Source organism: Lissotriton helveticus, chromosome 7 (genome assembly GCF_964261635.1).
Source record: "Lissotriton helveticus chromosome 7, aLisHel1.1, whole genome shotgun sequence".
Classification (NCBI taxonomy): Eukaryota; Metazoa; Chordata; class Amphibia; order Caudata; family Salamandridae; genus Lissotriton; species Lissotriton helveticus.
In genome coordinates this window covers 141,909,294-141,928,932 of record NC_136068.1, presented here as the reverse complement: position 1 = coordinate 141,928,932, position 19,639 = coordinate 141,909,294, and the positions used below count along the sequence as shown (strand labels likewise).

Below are 19,639 nucleotides of genomic sequence, written 5' to 3'. Positions count from 1 at the left end.
GCCAAACAGATGGCCTCTTGGTCTTTGTAGTCGCCTGTCTTTCTCAAGTGAGTAGCCTGCATATACATTTTTTTGTTTCTTTTCCACGCTTTCAGTGGGGATGTGCTTTCTATTATATTCAGTGCTATTAATATTAATGAAGATACCTTGAAGGAGAAGGAAAAGTTACTGACCTGTAAACTACTACTTCTCCAGAGGAAACTTCATTAAAGTCATACGCAACCCACTCTCCTTAGCGGAAGAAAAAGAACGAGACCATGGGTACTGTTGTACTAGGATCCTTTGATGACTGTCTCTGACGGGGTATAATGGGACACTGGAGATATTGGAATCCTTAAATGAAAAGCACATTTATAGGCTGTGGACCTATCTATCTGGTCAATTTTTTCCTTTTTTTTTTTCTTTTAAAAGTTTGTGAGAGGGATTTTTCTGGTCGCTATACTGAAAGTGGTGCCCGTATTTTCTAAAATTGATTTGATAAGCTTTGCTGAGGCTTTTTGCCATTGCGTTGCAGCATCAGCAAACAAAATGTAAAAAAGAAAAGAAACTGAGTAATGACATGAAAGCGTGCATGAATGAGTGAGTTTGCATCATGATGCTGCTGGTGGTCACATCATTCAGTATGCAGGTGCATTTGTGATGATGATGAGTATGCATGCACATATGGAATGTTTATTTATTTATTTATTTTAATTTAGTGTTCCAAGGTGGAGGACGCCACCTGGAGTGGAAATTTAAATACATTTTTTCTTTTATTTTTTCTTGCACAAAAACATTTTTGGGAAACTAAGTTGACTGGTAAAAAAATTATTCCACCGCCCGTTTTTTAATGTTCCAGAATCCACCCAAACTTTGAAGCAAAGGAGCTTAAATTATAAGTAAACATTGTAAATTATAGTAACTCCTGTATGGTTAGTTTTTCAGGCTCTTCATTCACACATACCACACTACTTCCTTGAAATAATATACTTTACAGATCAAAAGATATAAACGAGGGCAGAGGAGTGGGCGGAATTCCAGGCTTCTGTGCTTGGTATTCGAACGTGCTTATGCGCTAGGCCGTCGGAGGACTACAGGCAGGAGTTCTATGGTGACTAACCTTTAGGGGCATATTTATGGGAATTTGGCGCAGGGTAGCGCAGCAAGTCACCTCGTTCTGCCCTTCCTCAAAGTGAAAGGGCAGGAATGCGCTGTATCTATGGCATACGGCGATTTCCTCAATTTTCATTCTGCACTGGCACCATTTTGACAGCCTAACACCAACACAGACCCCCTTCCACTGCGGTGCAAGGGTGCTGTGTTGCATGCAGAGTTGTTTCTGTGCAGGAAGGGGCACCTTCCTGCACTAAAACAATCCTGGAAGGCTTTTTCTTCTTTCTATGTGTGCTGCAGAAAACAAGGATAAATAAAGTTCTTTCTCCTCGTTAAACGTTATTTCTCCTCATTGTGCTTCCCCTGGGGAGGCGTAAGGTTTTGGTGCATCCCCAGATTTACATGTTCTTGCAAATCTGAGGATGTGTCAAAATCCATGGGTGTTGCGGTGAAACACCCACCGCAAAACCTCCCTAGCAACGCAGTGATTTGTGCTGCCTTGCCTTACTCCATATCTATGGGGCCCTTCAAAATCACAGAAAGTGGCTTTGCATGGCCTCATAAATATGATTTGGTGATTTGCACTGCTGTTACGTCACAAAAAGTAACACAACTGCGGCGTAAGGGGCTCGTAAATGTGCCCCTTAGTTTCTAGGATCCTTCTAGGGTTTATGGTATGACCTTGTATTCTGTGGAAATCGGACTTTGAACTTGAATGGAATGTGTTTGTTTCTTTACTTTTCGGGTTATTTCTTAATGCCTTTTTTGCCTTGTTTATTCTGATTGCACTATTTATATTACAACTCTTCCTTTATTATCTCCTGTTTGTGCACAGGGCCTACAGATCTCAGTATGAAGGCTGTAGTCTCCAACACTGCCCCTTCAAACAACAGCAGCACCCGAGGAATACCCACAGCTCAGCTGAGTCCCACAGAAATCAGCGCTGTACGACAACTGATTGCTGGCTATCGGGAATCAGCCGCCTTTCTTCTTCGCTCTGCAGATGAACTGGAAAACCTCATATTGCAGCAAAATTGACTAATGGTCTCTGTTTGACTCCTCTTGCAGAAGACCCTGTGGAGCATGGCTCCCCTCAGGACCTGTCGTCCAACCATCGACTAGCTCGTACATTCTATTTTAAAGGTGGATTTGGACGGTGCTGATTCTTCACCGCTGAAGTATCTGGGATTTTGAGCATGAGGTCAGATTTTGGATCTTAGCTCGACTCTTCTAGCGGGAAGAAACCCCGGATCTGCAGCACTGAGATATCTCGAACTGCTTAGGCACACTGCAGCCTGAGAGCCTCCAGACGAGCCTTTGTGTGATTGGGGCTGCGGATGTATTTAGAATGATCCTTGTGGTCCCATCCCCAGATAATCACCTTCCAAGTCTTAGCTAGGCAGAATCACATATTTATTGAGGGTAAAATCTCCCTTTGTAATTTATTTTTTTCCGAAAATGGATTTTTTTTGCATTTGTACAGAATATATGTTTCTCTCACACGAAAATGTTAACATTCCATATCACTTCAAATGTGGGGTCGAGGTCCAAGAGAAGGTGCACGGAATGGGCCTCACCATTCCATTTTGGTTCAGCCTGGATTGAAACTGCTGTTTCAGAGAACCACTTTAGAACTGAACAATGAGAAGCCTTGTCTTTTGAAGGTGTGTACTCTATGATCTAGTGCTCCACTTAAACATTTCCCATACCACCCTAAGAAACCTCAGTCTGGATTTCTGCAGTAGTACTTTAGTGATCTATCATATGTCATTCACCGTCTCTCTTCATCGTTGAAAGCAGAAACACAGAAGAGTGACATGCCATAATGCCCCGTCCCAACCCATCAGCCTGAACCAAACAGAAACCTATCCAAATCTGCACACTCCCACTAATCTTCTGTACTGAAGGATTTGAAACCAATACAACGGACTGGAACTAGTGATGGAGAAAGGCCAACTGACTTCCATAGGAAATAACTTTAGCACCTCTTTCTCACAGGATAAGAGCCAACCATACTCAGGTGGAAAATACCGTGGACTTCCCTCGCGAATCTGTCTAGTCCCCTCACACTCAAACACCTACATAGCAGACAGGAACTTATCCAAAACAAATTAAATACCCCTGCTTCTTGAAAACATTTCAAGGAGACAGAAGGCTCACATTTTCTGCCAGACACACTGCAGGTGTCAAATTATCCAAGGCTTCTGGGTGCCCTCAGAGACAGAGAATGCGGCTTATAGGTTGGATGTGCTGCTGGATAATTGTAAGAGGAATTTAGACATTTCAGCGAAGCTCGAAGTTAGTTTAATTGGTTCTCTCCAGTTACCTCCCTGTATGTTCTTTAAGGCTGGAGAAAGTAGTATCTCTCATCTCATTACAGGAAACTTACCAAAATCAGATAAAAAGTTTTGTTTAGGTTAAATTACATTATAATGTTTACTATGAGTTCAGCCATTTCATTTCCATCTCAAAATGTACTTGAAGTAATAGTACTTACAACCAACAAGAATATCAAAAACATTATTAGCATTGTGAACCATGCCTGTCCCATTTCTCACCTATAACAAACTTTAGTTCTCTCATTTTAAAGTGTCAAGCATAATGAAGCCATCGGTCTGAACAGACCAATAAGAAGGGACCACCTCCACCAAAAGAACAGTAAATACCAAAATGCACTTCAGAAAGCCAGATAGTACTGAATTGTTTGCTTTAGTCTTAAGGGGACCGGTTCTACCAATCAGTCTTTTTAGAATACTTGGAACTAAACCATCCACGTCATTCCCGCATGGAAAATCAGAATACAAATCATCTTTATCCCCTGCATCAAGTGATCAGGAACAAACAGTTCCCCCACTCCATTTCATTGCCGAGCCCCTGAACCCGATGTTTCTTCATTGGAAGTACACTACCCCAACTATCCAGTCAGGAACAACTTTTTTTGCCTAGTCTTATGGGTTTACCATAATTAATCCACTCCATATTTAACAGGCCATCTACGTCCAACCAGTTCTTGTTTCTCTTGAAAAGGTGATTCAGGTACAGTTTCCCCATCGACCTCAACAGCCAATCAGAAGCAAACTGTTACCTCCTTCCTCTGTACCTCTCAACTATTTTCCTTAATGGCCATATCAAACCTATATCATCTACATCTCATCAGCCACATAGGACTACATCATCTTGATATACTTTCAGCAGGTCAGCTGGAATGAAAACACCCCATCGTTCTTGACAAATCAAATAGAGAAAACCGACCCAGGCAATGTTTATTCATCAATGGTGTAGATATTGCACATTACATTGTAATACCTACAGTAGGGCCATCAAAACCACACAAACCCAAACCCAACTTTCTTCAACTAACAAAGCAGAACCATTCCAAGTTCATTTCAGCATATCAGTGAAAGTCAACACAATTCCATTAAAAAGGCTAACCAAGAGGCAGCTTTATCTCAACAGCAAATCTGACATCACTAGCCACATCTCGTATGTAATGGTTCGTCAGATATAAAACAACCATCTCAATCTTAACTGACAACCAGATCCAACCCATACTTGAATCCTTCAGCTTACCTATAAATCCCATCTGCATCAGTATACAAGCCAGGCAGAAACAAATCACGTGACCATTTCTTCAGCGGGTAAGAACTCAGCTTTTTCTTTATTAGACCAATTAGAACAGCACCATGACACCTCACTACATTGTGTTGTGCCATGAACTCTTCAACAGCAATCCAATGACTGAACAACTGGGCCTAAAACAGCCCGGTCTTCTTACAAACTGTAGAAACCAAACTGTCTTTTCAAAGACACCATTTTGAACCTGAACTGATTAGTCTCCACCAAAAGTCTGAAAAGAACTAAACTCCATCAATTTAATTTGAACTGGCCAATGTGAACCAAACCATTTTTATCAGATTTTACAGATATAGAAGTTAAAAAAACTTCATAACTCAAAAGAAAATAAACAGAAGCAGACCAACCACCCACAATCTTCATCAAGTCCTACTTAACTCAATAATCTTTCTCTCCTGCAACAAGCAGAGATACACCAGCCTTCCACCCATTTGTCAGACATAAATACATCAGTCCTGTATCACGCTGAGAGGTAATTTCAAATCAGATTGCTCTGCCTCGTTACAAAAGGCCAGTAAACAGTGCCAAGCCATTTTTGTCTCGCTAACAAAACCACCTACCCACTTCAAGATTTGATACGGACCAAACAAACTGCCTTCCTGTAGGAAACTTTTGCAAACCGAACATCAGGCTCCCTGCAACCAGTCTATCCAAACCAGACCGATTCTGTAATGCTTCAGCAGGTCTGGAATTGGGACCAAAACATTGCCTCCCAGAAAGACTTCTCTTCAAACCAATCCACCCGTTCCACGGGTCTATTCAAAACAAACACCTGTCTCAATACAACAGGCCAGTGATCAGGACCAAGTCACTTCACAGCTGCCGCCCCGTTCGTACTCTGTCCAAACGAAATGTGTCTCTCTTCAGCAAGCCAATGATTAAATCCAAACTGCCTACCTTTCAACACGCTGTCTGTCTAAACCAAACATCACTTTTGTCTTTAGCCTTCAGCAGGCCAAAGAACCCACCAAAATTCAACAAATGCCAAACCTCAAAAGCTCTGTTGGTAACAAAATACATTTATTGCTCTTCAGTCAAAATCTACAGACCAAACCAAATCATCCCTGTGCATTAAACAAGATGATGGAAAAAAAAGCAAACCACGCCTGTACACCTTATTGAGGAGTATCAGAAAATAAAAATCCATACTCTTTAACGGGAAAACAAGAACTGTCCTGTTTCTATTTCTTTCATCAGTCCTTTTGAAACCAGACACTCCTTGTCATTTCAAGACGCTAATGAGAAACCCCTGTCTTGGCTTCTCTTTTAAAGGGCAATCTATTAAAACGAAACCACTTTCTTTTCCCTCCCTATTCAAACCAAATGACTGGTCCCCCATCAAAAGGTTAGTGATCATAGACACACTTTATTAGTCACCCATATTAGGGTGCACAATAATCAAACAATCAAAAACCTTACAATGTGATGTCAAATCTCAAAATTGGACATTTGTTGAACTGAAAAAAGTAATTTTCCAGTGCTTTCTCTATAGTACTTAAGTGCTCAGATAAAGACACTGTTTACAGTTTTTTGCAAATTCGTTAGCTTTGCCAAAATGATACCAACGTGTTTTGCGAGAATATCTCTCCATCAGGGAAAACTAAAGATGTCTGTATGTGATATTTGCTGTTTTAATCATAGAACCAGAATCGTTTCTGTGCCTATAATTCCTTTATTAAATTCAGTCTTGTTACAGGGTATTTACTCTGATATAAATGTCCTGAGTGATGCTGAAACACTGATGAAGGAAGGAATTATCTTGAAATATTTCTTGGTGTCATGTCGAGGCTAACATATGGCAAAGACTGTTGCAAGAAACAATGCATACATGCAGTACACTGGGCTGGACAATTAATGGACATTAATTAATTTCTTCAACTGGTCTAACTTGAGATTTGACATGACATTGTTTTTGGTGGGAGGAGTGTTTTGCTGTTTGTTTCTCCAATCAAAACTCTTACCAGACAAACCAGAAAAAAAATATTCTTACCTTTCCTTTCAACAGACATTTTAGAATCATACATTCCTTTTATTGCTTACAAAAACCCTTCTGTCTTTGCTCTCCTTCCTTAACAGACCAATGAGAAACTCCTGATGATCCATTCCAATTTTCATTTAACAAGTCAGTCATAAACAGTCACAATACCTTTCTTGTATCAGCAGGGGTAATGACTTTTGCTGTTGATTCAAAGTATATTAATAGTCTCTCTTTGAGTAAAGCCAGTCTTGAAGCCCAACTAAATTATGCTTTGTGGTACGAGTCACTGTTCAGACTGGGGATAACATTAAAGTGAAAATGCAGAACTTTCAAAGAGCATGCAGCCTCAAGAATGAAGTGTGGAAGAATAGGATGCCTATTATATGCATTTATGTTTCATAAAAATGAATATGTACCCATGTACATTTGTAACAAATAGCTGACAACGTAAGCAAATGGAACATGCTACTATTGTACCTCCACTTCCTCACTTTAGGAGTGGATACAATATGAGAAGTTGAGCCATATTTGGATAGGTTGCAAAAACTGTTCACAAAGCATTGGTGTGGGCTGATTGTGTACCAAGTTCACAATTTATGGAGAGGCAATAGTTCTCCACTTTGTGCAATATCTAAACCTGCTGCTAACACAGACCATAGCTCAAACCTCAAGAGAAGATAATAACCAAACCAATGCCAGGTAATCTGTATCATTCAGCAAAGTAACACGGGATAAGTGTGTTGCCCTTGTTTCCCGAGAGGGTGGTCTATTATTCTCCCGTTGGTGGTTGCTTTGGGTAATATTGCGTGACCAGTTAAAAAGTCTGCTTTTCAATCTCTCCTGATCACTCCTCATATTAAAATGTGTGATCCAGTAGCTTTCAGGAGGGCAAATGAAGACCTTTACACAGATAATTGTCCCCATGGGTGTTCTACAAAGTGGGTTGACTTGTTTGTTAGTTTATTCTGTGCTTACATTTTACCAGACTCCTCCCACTGATAAGGGTTCACAGGATAATATGGGCAGGCTTCAGCAGCTGTACGATTTGTGTGAAATGCTGGAGATGGCAACATCAAAGGTTTATGGGTCAACTCTGGATACTGAGGAGAAAATGTAGATACCCTTTTGGACAACGCTGGGAAGCTCAGAGGGCCTCGAGAAGGAATAGTGATGAAGGCAGGAATCCTATAAGAAGGAGAAATGTTCCACTTGGGCGGCATTGAGAAGAGAAAGATCAGCCTAGTGCCAGCAGTAGGTGAACGCAACATTGAGGGTGAGCACTTTGTGGCAATATAGAGGGACGTTTCCTTGTAGGTCTCATTTCTTCCCGCACCATGGGTCATGGCCTCTGGTGAAGTTTTTTGCCCTTGCAGTTGTGAAGCAGTTTGTACTTAGAATTTCCTTATTGCAGTCTTTCTGTTTTAAATCAAGGAACATATGTGCATTGAGATGTCTTCAGTACGAGTTGCCCAAAATTTATATTGATGTGTTTTCCACATGATGTTTGTATATGTCTTCGTAACATGAGATGTGAAGGCTATACGTAAACAAAAGTATGTCTGTTCTTGGTGTTGCTGGGCTACATTGGTCTGGCCTGACTGTTCCATAATCCAGATATGGGTAAACATTGAAAAACGGGTCTTTGGAGGTTCATACATGTTATTTTTCAGTTGTGAAATTTTTACTCCACATGTGGTGTTTCCACTTGTCTGTGGTTGTCCTTTAGAACTTATGCAAACTCTTGCAGGCAGATATTCCATGTTCAAGAACAGTAAACATTCAGCCTTACAACCTCATGAGGTTTAAGCAGGGGCAGTTGCCTCCCTTCTTTCCTCACTTCCACCTCTTGCATTCCAACCATCTCCCAATCTTGCTTGTGAACCTGCTGGTAAGGGTCCACCATCAAGCAAACTTTTTCTTGAGCTTCTTTAATGCTTTACCCACGTGACAGCCTTGATGTAGCAGCTGTGTTTTGTTTATTCCTGGTTGACTTCATTTCAAAAATTGGTGCTCATGTAGATTCAATGTCTGGTTCAAAATCTCATCCCAATCTTATCCCGAAAAAGAAGCTCCATTAATCCTTCGCAAAGGGTCCACCAAGATTATGGTACTGCAATAGCATATCATAGGATTCATGATGGGCAACCTCCCTAAATGGATGTTTTCCAGCAAAGGGTCCCCATTGCACCCTGGACCTTGAGAGTAGAGCTTTGGGAGTGGATTTATTGCTTCACTGGGGACCAGTCAATGAGAGACCTGGTACCCCATTCCTGGAAGGCTACACGCGCCATATGTTCCTGCACTCTGACCAAGCTCCTCTTCGAGGGGAGATTGTGTGAATGGCCATACTGCATTATAGGAATGTACCTTCTCGCTCTTTTCCCCTTCCCACCTCAACAGCACTCAATCCTAAACTAGTTACCACTTTCCGCTTCTAAGCGTCAACAACTATGAAGCGCAGCTTTTCACACTGCCACTTCCCCATACTGCCGCACCTCTTCCAGTCCCGCTGCCAAACCTATGATAAACACTGAATAGAGAGCACTTGTCCCATGTATTGAAGTAGAGAGAAGCTATGAGCCATTGCTCCATCTCTCTCAGAACAGGGTGGAGGTTGAGCATGACAGACTGCTCACTTTGGCCTTCGGCAGCACTTAAATTCTGTATGTAGAGAACAACTTTTATTCCCAACAGGCGGGATAGCTCAAAAGAGAACAATATTTGTGGTCACTGCTTGCCATGAGCATGGGCAGTCTGACACCGTTTTATAGGACATTATAGTTCCTCTGTAACACCTTCTGGCATGCTATATTTGTACATTTTATTGAACTTGGGATGCCATTGTTAACAGCTGGGTTAACAACTTGACCCAATGTTGTATTATGCTGTGCCACATATGCAGCATGGCATCCATTTACTTAACATGAAAAAGATCTGCATGCCCAGTGCAAAATTGTGCAGCACCACTTACGCAACTCGTAGTAATTCCAGACCAAAATGTCACTGCTGTGAACAGACTTTGGGCCAGATTTACTAACATTTTGCTTCATGATTGCACCACTTTTGTGGTGCATCCATGACACAAAATGCTCGTAAATATTTACAAAACCACGCAAGGGCCGATTCGGGCCGCCTTGAGTGGCTTTGTAGAAAAAAAAAGTAACGCAATACAGCTGCATGCTTTGCGTCACGTTACATTTCATTGTGGGAGGTGTTCCATGGGTGGAACACAGGTGTTCCCATGTATCCACCCATGGGTTTCATGCAGTCCCAGATTTACAAAGGTTTGTAAACCTGGGGCTGCGTGAAATCGCTCCGCCTCCCAGAGGATGGCGTAATGTTTTTATCCTCATTATTTCCTCTTTCTGTGTGTGCTGCAATCTGCAACACACATCAAAGGAGGAAATTGCCTTGAGAGATTGGTTTTGTGCAGGAATGATCTCTTACTACATAAAAACAATTCTCCTTGTAACTCAGGCACACTTGCACCATGGTGCCGGTGTCCCTGGATTGGCGGTAGGCTGTCTGAAGGGTGCCAGCGCTGTGAAAGATCGTAGTAGACATAGCACATTTCTGCTCTCTCCCTGTCGCACAATGTAGCGCAGCAAGTTGCCTTGCTACACTGTGTTGCTTGAAAGGTTAGTACATTTGGCCCTTAGTTTAGCCAGAAGACGATACGCCAGCTACTGGAGTGCTTTTGATTTTTTGGGCTGTTTCTCTAGTCTTGTGTTGAACATTTATGGGCACTTTAGCACTTGGGGCAATTTTATTATTTTGTTAGCAACCAAAGTTGCTCTTCTGCTTTGCGCAAGGGGACGAAAGCAGCACAAACTCATATTTATTAAAGGTGGTCTGCTGCTGCTCATTCTTTACACTGGTTGTGTGTGCGATCTGCAGCATACCTTTCTGTACAGGCCTAGACAAATAATAAAATATTATGCACATTGGATTTATCTGTACAGTGCAGCACCCATGCAACATTTGGAGTGTTTGAAGAAATAAAAATATTTCTCCAAGTTAGCATCGGCTTAAAAGGAGGCATTATGTTTTGATACATAGCCCTCTCTGACTATCCTAGGAAATCAGGTTTTGTACAAAAACTGGGTTAAAAAGTCCACAAGAGTAGCGTCCTCTTGACACAGAGTGGCGCAAAGCCCTATTGGTGCTGAAAATGGGAACTTTTCCAATGCAAAATATCTTTTGCGCTGGAAAGTAAATATTTAGCAAGAGATTGATGCTTTGCTTCACTTTGTGCCCGGGCAACCGCTTTTTAAATCTGTCCTTTGGAGTGATGAAGGCTGTTCTAGCCTTGTTCGAACATGAAAATTCACTGTGGTAAAGGCCAGAAATGGAGGTAACAGACACAAAATCTACAGTTGACAAAGTCAGTCAATCTGCTTTCTCAAATTATTATTTTGAGTGAAATAGGGTATGGATATTATTGGGAGAAGCACAAGATTTAAGAGCAGCTTGAATTTGTGAAAGAATAGAAATTAAAACCCATAGTCACCTGAAAAATCCAGTGTTCCCCGTGCACTCCATGCTAAAGCCTTACCAGGGCCTAGCCAACAGTTGATATTCAAATTTACTTCCTCCTGACCTCAGAAATCAAAATGGCCTTTCTCCCCTGGTGGGCTGCCAGATTTTCCATTGTTTTATTCTGAAAATGCTGCTTTGACCTCAGAGGGCAGACCGTCCTTTGATTTGTAATTTTTTTGTACAACTTTTTAAAATGCTGCATGGTATTTCACCAGGACACAAACCGAAGGCCGTCCAGTGTCTAATTTTTTATATCATTTAGTGGTGCTTTGGTAAATCGTTGGACTTTGTTGGTTTTTATTTTTAGCTGAAAGCCCGAGTCCCCCCCTCCTCTCGCTACCTAAAGACCAATGTGAATCTTTGTATTTCTCCTGATCTTGGACTCAGTGAAAGTGTGCTGTTTACATGTACAGAACCCTGGTTCCTCTGTGGTCTGCAAGCCCAGCCTTTGAAGAGGAAGGGGCCCTCATGAATCTTCTCTGCTTTGCTAAGTCGCACACTGTCCCCTCCTGCATTGCTCACTTCACCATATCTCACACTCAGGCTGCCCGCAACACCCTCTGGTACCTCCCATCATCACACAGTACCTCTCTCTTTACTCTGGTAAGTTCAGAAGATGCTGCTGTGAATCAATCTGAATCTGCAGTGGCAAACCTGTCCTCAGCTTTCAACAACTGAGCTTTCTGGATTGAAGTAAACACATGGTGACTGTTGTGTTTTTTTAATGCTTGCTTATTGAAAAAGTCGTCAGTTCTTTGCTGCTAGAACGGATATTTTGAATATTTTCATTGTAAGGGGGGTCAATCTGCAGACCCTCTGTCCAGGTGACAGTTACTTTATTACATGAAGTCAAGGCAAAACCCTCAAGGCGGAGTCTTTCAACAGGCTTAAGAGCAGAGGTCGGAGCCATAAGAAATGCTCTGTGCTCACAATGAACCTGAGAATATTTGGTTTCTTGCGGGCATAAAATGAGATGAAGCAGGTAATGTATGAGGACACTGACCTTTGGGGAAGATTTCCAAAGCATATGGCACTTAATACGACTTCGAAAGACAGTAACTTTACTTCACTGCTACTTCTCAGTCTTTAATTCCCTACTGCTAAGTGCGAGTCTTTTAAGCAGACGAGGACTTCCTCTTCAATGCTTTATCTATGAAAATTAATATTTATTGTGTTATATACGGTGGATTTTTAAAGTAAATGTGGCTTAATATTTTAATTCTTAGAATGTGTGTCAATATTATATGTGATGCAACGTGGAATGATTAGCACAGGCCCCTATCACTTAACAACAGACCAGTGAGCTCTTCTCTCCATGGTATTACTTGCTAAAATGCACTGATTTCATAATATGTGGAATCCTTTTTTCCTTTTAATCTGTATATCATATAAGACTGAATCTACTAAATAAAGAACACACTGTACAACTGAGTCCCCGGTTCCTCTATTTGCAGACATTGTCTCATACAAATGATTGGAAATGAATACTTTCTTTTTTTCAGCTCAAGTTCAGATGGACCTATGAGAATCTCGGGTACGTACCTGAGAACAAACACTAGCTTTAATAAATAAGCATGTCAGCACCTCGTTAGCGTCAGCCGGTTCCACACATGCAGTAGGCAGCCATGTTACCTTTTCTCCCAGCATTCCATAGACTAGAACCGGCTTCTCTTTCTCACAGTGATCACCCAACTTGGAACCCCCCAGGGTCTGCCTTTTTTCCTATTATCTTTTGCTCCAATGCTCAAGTTCCAAAGCATTCCCGTAGTGTCACAAAGTTTGCTGCAGTAGACCCCAACTCTTATTGCATATGCACTCTGATAAGCAGCCATAAAGTGCTTGGTATATGCATCCTTTGTATTGACGTGTCTCAAGAAGTGTCAGTCTCTAATGCATAGGCAGCATGATTCTCCAGAGCGAGATCTTTTATAGATTTACATGGATGAATTATCACTGTTGAATAAATGCATTTGTGCATAGTAAAAAATTGAGTACTAGGAGTGGCCCATCCACCTCATTAGGCCTCCACTTCTCAGATTTGTAACCAGACTCCTGCTGACCTCAAAATGACTGTCACAGTTTTGCCTCTTAGTTTTATCCCTAAGAGCTTTCTGCAGCAGTCAAACTGTTTTTCCACCAACTGCCACACTGTTTCATCTGCATATTTTCCATTACTAAAATCTTTACTCAACTTGGATCTGTGTGTGAGAGGAACCCTTTTTAGGTCTCGGCTAGCCGCGCGAAGCGCGTCTCCGCCGAGCCCCTATTGTTGCCATGTGAGCTTCCCAGGAGACAATCCTGGCCGCGCGCATCGCCTTGGAGGCGATTCCAAACTGCCACGCGCACGTGAACGAGCGCTGCGGCCAGGCGCTGTCTCCTAGGAAGCTCAAAACACCACACACACGCATGCACATACACACACAGACACACACGCCGTCGCACACATCATACACACACACACAAGTGCACCGAGCCCCCCCCCCAACTTACCAGTTCAATGTAGAGGGACTCCGCTCTCCTTCTGGCGTCCCGAGACGCTTTCACTCCGCCTGCCTTCTTTTCCGGTGCAGACGCAGCCCCGCCCCCGTCACAGGCGACTTTGCCTGACTTCCGGACACATCGCGGAAGGAGTTTGTATAGCTGTGTTTAAACACATTTTATTTTAACTCCTACTTTCCTCTACTAAAACATTCGTGTGCAACTTCTGCATTTCTTTTCTATTTTGCTACCGAACCTGATGGCGAAAAACAGAATTGAAAGTAACTTTTTGATTTCGGGCAACACTCGGTAAACGTTTCCCTAGCTGGCTGATTTATGTAGTGCGGCAGGAGACTTGCTTCGTACATTGCATTACACATCCTTTGGGAATCCAAAGCATGCTGTTTGAGTTGAAGTGCCTTCATTGGTGTTTCATGCGCACAATTCTATTAATGTGATCTTTACAACCACACCTTGAACTATGCCTAACATCTGAATAAACGTTATGTTTTAGAATTTACATTCATTTTCCCATTCCTGGTTTGAATTTTCCTGCTAGAGTACTTTTTTGCCTAATCCATTTTGGATGTTAGAGATACCTTGTTAGAGATACCATTCCCTAATGACCTTTCTTATCATGCACATAACGTAAAGTGGACGCTTTTGAAAAACAGAATATGTAATACTTTTGCACGTGCTGTAGTCTGCATAGGGCCTGCTCGAGCACTTCAGCAAAGTGGCGGCGTAATGGAAAATGATGGGGCCCCCCATGCAGAATGTGAAGTGACCTCTAGTCGCCATTGGAATTGAGCTGAATGTGAGCTCCGTGACGAGTTACCCCACTGAAGCTAAGTTCTTTTGGTTTCTCCCTAGATCTGCCTCTCAAGTTAACTCCTTTTTATTACTCCCGTGGTTGAGATTTATAGAATTACAATGTACTTTATAAGCACTCTGTGTACAGGAGGCAGCTTGTGATTATTGCAGAACGGTCTGTGCAGCAATTGCTCTGTAGCCTGCAGGCTCTAATCTGCCGTCCTGTTAATTCCTACTTTGTTACGTATAAAAAGCCCTTCCTAAGGGAAAACTTGTCATTAATGTTTCAGTGTTGCTAGGCAGCAGAAGATATACACCGCAGTTCTTTTTCCCTTGTTTTATTTTGTAGCGGAGAAAGCCCAGCTGCCTGTCTTTAGTTAAAGTTTTGTATACTGAGGGGCAGCCCTGGTCTGCAGAGAATGTTCCAGAGCTATGTAACATGAGAGCTCTTCTCTGCACCTACCCCCTCGGGAGTTACTATGAGCGATGTAGCGGTCGACAGACGTCACTTCGTCTTATTACTGACAGATCTGTATCGCAATGAGTTACTCTGCATGGGTTATCAGCACAGTGCTTCACATACTTTACGAGACCCAAGGCGCTTCTTTGTGATTGGGTAAGGTTTGTGCATGCTTACATTACTGAGGTTGGTAGAACTGCAGATACAACAGTGCAGGAAAACGGATGGATATTTGTGGTGTCTCATTTACAACTGGGGGCTAACACGAGCATTTTTAATATTGAGAGTGCTTTATTGCCTTGTAAACTCAAGCGGGGTAATTTTTTAATGATTTAAGGGTTCGTAGCCTTTGTGATTTTTTTTATTATTACACATTCCTGAGCAACAGATAAAACTGTGTGATGGATCATTCTTGGCCCGGCCAAAAAAAAGGGATGAAGTGTGGTTAGGCGATAGCTCACGGCATCGCACACAATACACATACCCACGCACATACACATACAAATGCACACAAGCGCACACACCCACACACATACACCCAAGCATGAACACACACATGCGCACACGTGCATGCACATACTCATACACACACCTACACAGACACACGCACGCACACACACACACACACACACACACACACACAAACAAATACACACACACGCGTAAGTGCATGCACATGCATGCACATACACAAATGCAGACGCGGACTGCAGAGGAGACTCGTTTATGTGGTGTGAAATCTCTCCTAGTGGAGCGACTCTTGGGACCCTAGATCAGGAGACCTGCATTACTGAGGTTGGTAGAACCGCAGATACAACAGTGCAGGAAAACGGGTGGCTATTTGTGGTGTCTCATTTACAACTGGGGGCTAACACAAGCATTGATAATATTGAGTGTGCTTTACTGCCTTGTAAACTCAAGCGGAGTACTTTTTAATGATTTACGGGTTCGTAGCCTTTGTGATTTTTTCATGATTACACATTCCTGAGCAACAGATAAAACCGTGTGTGATGGATTATTCTTGGCCCGGCCTACAAAGGGATGAAGTGTGGTTAGGAGAAAGCTCGTGGCATTGCACACAATACACACATACTCACGCACACACACACACAAACAATGCACATATGCGCACACACACCCACACATACACCAAGCATGAACACACACGCGTGCATGCACATACTCGCACCTACACAGACACACACGCAGACACACATGCACACACACGCACACGTATGTGCATTCACACACACAAATGCAGACGCGGACTGCAGAGGAGACTCGTTTATGTGGCGTTTTATGTTGCGTGAAATCTCTCCTCGTGGAGCGACTCTTGGGACCCCAGAGCAGGGGACCTGGATGAAACTGGGCACATTTCTGCATCTTAAATGTAGAGTTGTATTAACCCCACTCCGATTTATACAAGCTAAGTGACAGAACACGAGACAGAGGGGGGCACGGGTGCTGGCAACTCTGGGGAAGAAGGGGTGGGGAGGTTTAACAGGTAGCAGAAGGGGTGGGGGTAGACCAAACTAGTGACTTGGTTGGTTTAATGCACTGGGATCCGTCTATCTATCCAGAGACTGGAAGCTGCTGCCACATTCCCGATACATGGGTTATGTGAAAGGGGGAGGTGAAAGTGCTTATCTCCCGTTTGTCTGCAGTCCACTCAATGACATGTGAGGAACAAGCATTTGCAATGCAATAGGTCTCGCATTTGTGAGAGTTTAAGCTATTGGCATTGTAAATAATTATGCATTTCATTTATGTTTTAAAAATCAACAAGTAAATAAAAGGCTTTGTCATTTACAATGCCAATAGCTCAAACTCTTATAAATGCGAGACCTATTGCATTGCAAATGCTTGTTTACTCTGAGATTGGATCTTCCCTGCAGGATATCGAGTACCTCAATGCTGACATATAGCAATGTGATGCCCTCAGTAGCATTAGTCGTAAAGCGAAATAGCCCTAGCATCGCTTTGTTGGTCTCCGACTGCCATTTCACAATTTGAAACCTGCCCATCATTGTTTGCTGCACATGCTCTATTCACTTGACTTTGGTTGTTAGACTTTGAGTAATCGCTGTCTTAGTGCCAGATGTATGTATGTATGTATGTATTTGTATTTATATAGCGCACTTCTACCCAGAGGTCTCGTAGCACTGTATTCATACCGCTATGGAACCCATCCTGGCTTTCCTGTGAAATGTCCACTCCTGGGCACCCCCAAGGTGAAGCCAGGCATCCAAGCGCTGCTGGGGCCGTTGTGGAGATAAAGCAAGCTATTGCCCAGAGTCACAGAGTGGGACCCATCATTAGACTAGGCACCGAGGCAAGAATGATCAGGTCCGGGGAAATTGAGTCCAAGAGCCCCGAGGCGGGAATCTGTGCATAATTCGTCAGACTGGGTCCCGAAAGGTTTTCGTCAGCAGTACCCCTGCATGCCGAAATGTTTCGTCGATCGGCTCTGCATTTGTCGTCGGCGTTGTGATCGCCGGGATGACAGGGCGGCAGCTACATAGACGTCGCCCTCGCACGCTGACGTCGGTTCTTTCTTTTTCTGCGCCAGCAAGCGCAGATCCGGAGAGAGCGTTACCTCCAGTCACTTTTTTCTTGACTTTTGTCGACTTCGTTGTTTTTGAGTCCATCAACTCCTGGTGCATGAAGGATGCCCGGTTTCAAGGCCAGCGGTTCCTGTAACCGACTGATGTCAGACGGGTATGCACCGCGTGTGCCTCTACTGCCGGAAGCGCGACCATGACCCCAAGTCGTGTTCCAACTGCCGAGCCATGGCCCCAAAGTCTTTGCAGGAGCAGTCCCGAAAGCTCCTCAAGGCCCAGCAGTCAGCTCCACGTCGCTCGAGGTTGCGGGGGAGGTCGAGGAACGGATCACGGAGCCATCATCACTCCTCTTCTAAGTCTTCGCACTCGAGGTCAGGTAAGTCGAAGCATAAGAAGTTGAAGAAGCATCATCGCTCTTCGACTTCCCCTCATCCGTCGGCCGACATGACGAAGGGTGCGGGTGGTGCTCCTTCCGCGGCTCAGCGTACAGAGCCTACAGGGTCGACTTTGGCGTTCCCTCCCTTCCCGGGACCGGGAGTGACCCCTGCCCAGCTTTGTCAGTTCTACGAAGCGATGCATGCCATCTTTAGGCAACCCAACTCAGTTGGCGCGCATTCGGGCCCCGCAGACCCAGCTGGGGGCCCTAGGCCTTTGACGCCGGCGGCTTCGGCCTCTGCACCGCAGGGCCCCCTTGGATCCAGGCCTGTATCCGGATCGGCGCCGCTTGACATTGTGACACCTCCACCGGCACCTATTGCACCACGGCCGCAGCCGGCGTCAACCCTTGCTTCTGATAGATACATCTGCCGTGTGGATTCCTCACCTTGTGAATATCCCCTTGCGCCAGCAACGTTCGGAATTTTTCTTCGTAGCACGCCGGCGTGGACGACGTCATAGGAGCACGGCATCGCGCGCGACTCCGTCTGACGTCACCGACTCCTTATTAGGCCCACGTCGGCGTGATGACGTCAGTTCCCTTTTTCCGCGTCTTCGACGCTAACGGTTTCTGGGATCTTCTGCGATACTTTGTATCTTCTAAAATTACAGTGTTGCTGTTTTTTCCTTTAATTCTTCTTTCTTCGTCGAAGATGTCGTCGAGGAAGACAGGATTTAAGCAATGTGGTTCCTGTGCACGCATGATGTCGATCACCGATCCTCATGGCGATTGCTTATGGTGTCTTGGATCAGACCACGATGTTAAGAACTGTCGGTCATGTTTCAAGATGAACCCTAAGGCGTTACGAGAACGTGAAGCAAAACTTCTTCTTGCGAAGGTAAAGGGAAGAGAGACTGGGAGATCTTCGAGGTCGACGTCGAGACGCTCGAAGTCAAGGCAGAAGTCGCGTTCGAAGTCGAGATCAAGGTCGGCTTCGAGGTCAAGGTCCAGAGCGAGGTCGAGATCCAGGGAGAGATCGAGATCTGGATCCAAGTCGGCTTCGGGTCACGCTTCGAGCTCTTCGAAGAGAAAGCACAAGAGGAGAAAGCACAGCTCTAGGCATCATTCGGGAAAGGAGTCTTTGGATTCGAAGAAGAAGTCTCGTAAGCATCATAAGGACTTCGTTTCTCCTTCTCCTGTTCAGTCTCTCGGATGTTCCCCGACTCCGGAACAAGAACCGGATCCGGTGTCTCAACATTCTTCGGAGCATGAGGAAGAGGAAGAGGTAGTTCCTCAAACTCCGACTCCAGTGGAAACTCCTGTGGATCAAGAGGGTCAGAATGAGCCTATGTCGGAACGACCTCCTTCAGAACATCCAGTAGGTTCGTACCCTCCCTTTCCTGGTCCTGGACAGGACCCCTCGCATTTCCTTAATGCGATGTTTGGAGTTTACTCGAGAGCAATGTACCCCACTGGTGCACCTGTTGGTCCCATGGGTCCGTTGTCTTACAGTTTGGGCATTCCTCAGAGTTACGCCCCAGCTCCATTTATGCCATTTATGCCGGCGCCACTTACACCTTTGCTCGGTACGGCTCCGCCGAGGTCTTCGACTCCGCATACGGCTTCGCCGGCTCCGGATCGACCTCGTAGTTTGGATCGAGGTGCCACGCCAGTCCGTGAGTCTCGTCTTCCAGCTGCCCCGGCTCCTC

The 19,639-nt window shown here is 44.1% G+C and overlaps 1 protein-coding gene across 5 annotated transcripts in view; it reads left to right on the top strand.

Annotated features, from left to right (window-relative positions):
* Positions 1-12,669, top strand: part of NOL4L (nucleolar protein 4 like) — a 412,363-nt gene extending 399,694 nt beyond the window's left edge. For all 5 annotated transcript variants that reach the window (XM_078651785.1, XM_078651786.1, XM_078651789.1 and 2 more), the window contains one exon: positions 1,928-12,669. In XM_078651785.1, coding sequence (XP_078507911.1) covers positions 1,928-2,130 — 203 coding nt within the window. In that variant the 3' untranslated portion in view covers positions 2,131-12,669. The remainder of the gene's footprint in view (positions 1-1,927) is intronic.
* Positions 12,670-19,639: the final 6,970 nt, after the last annotated feature.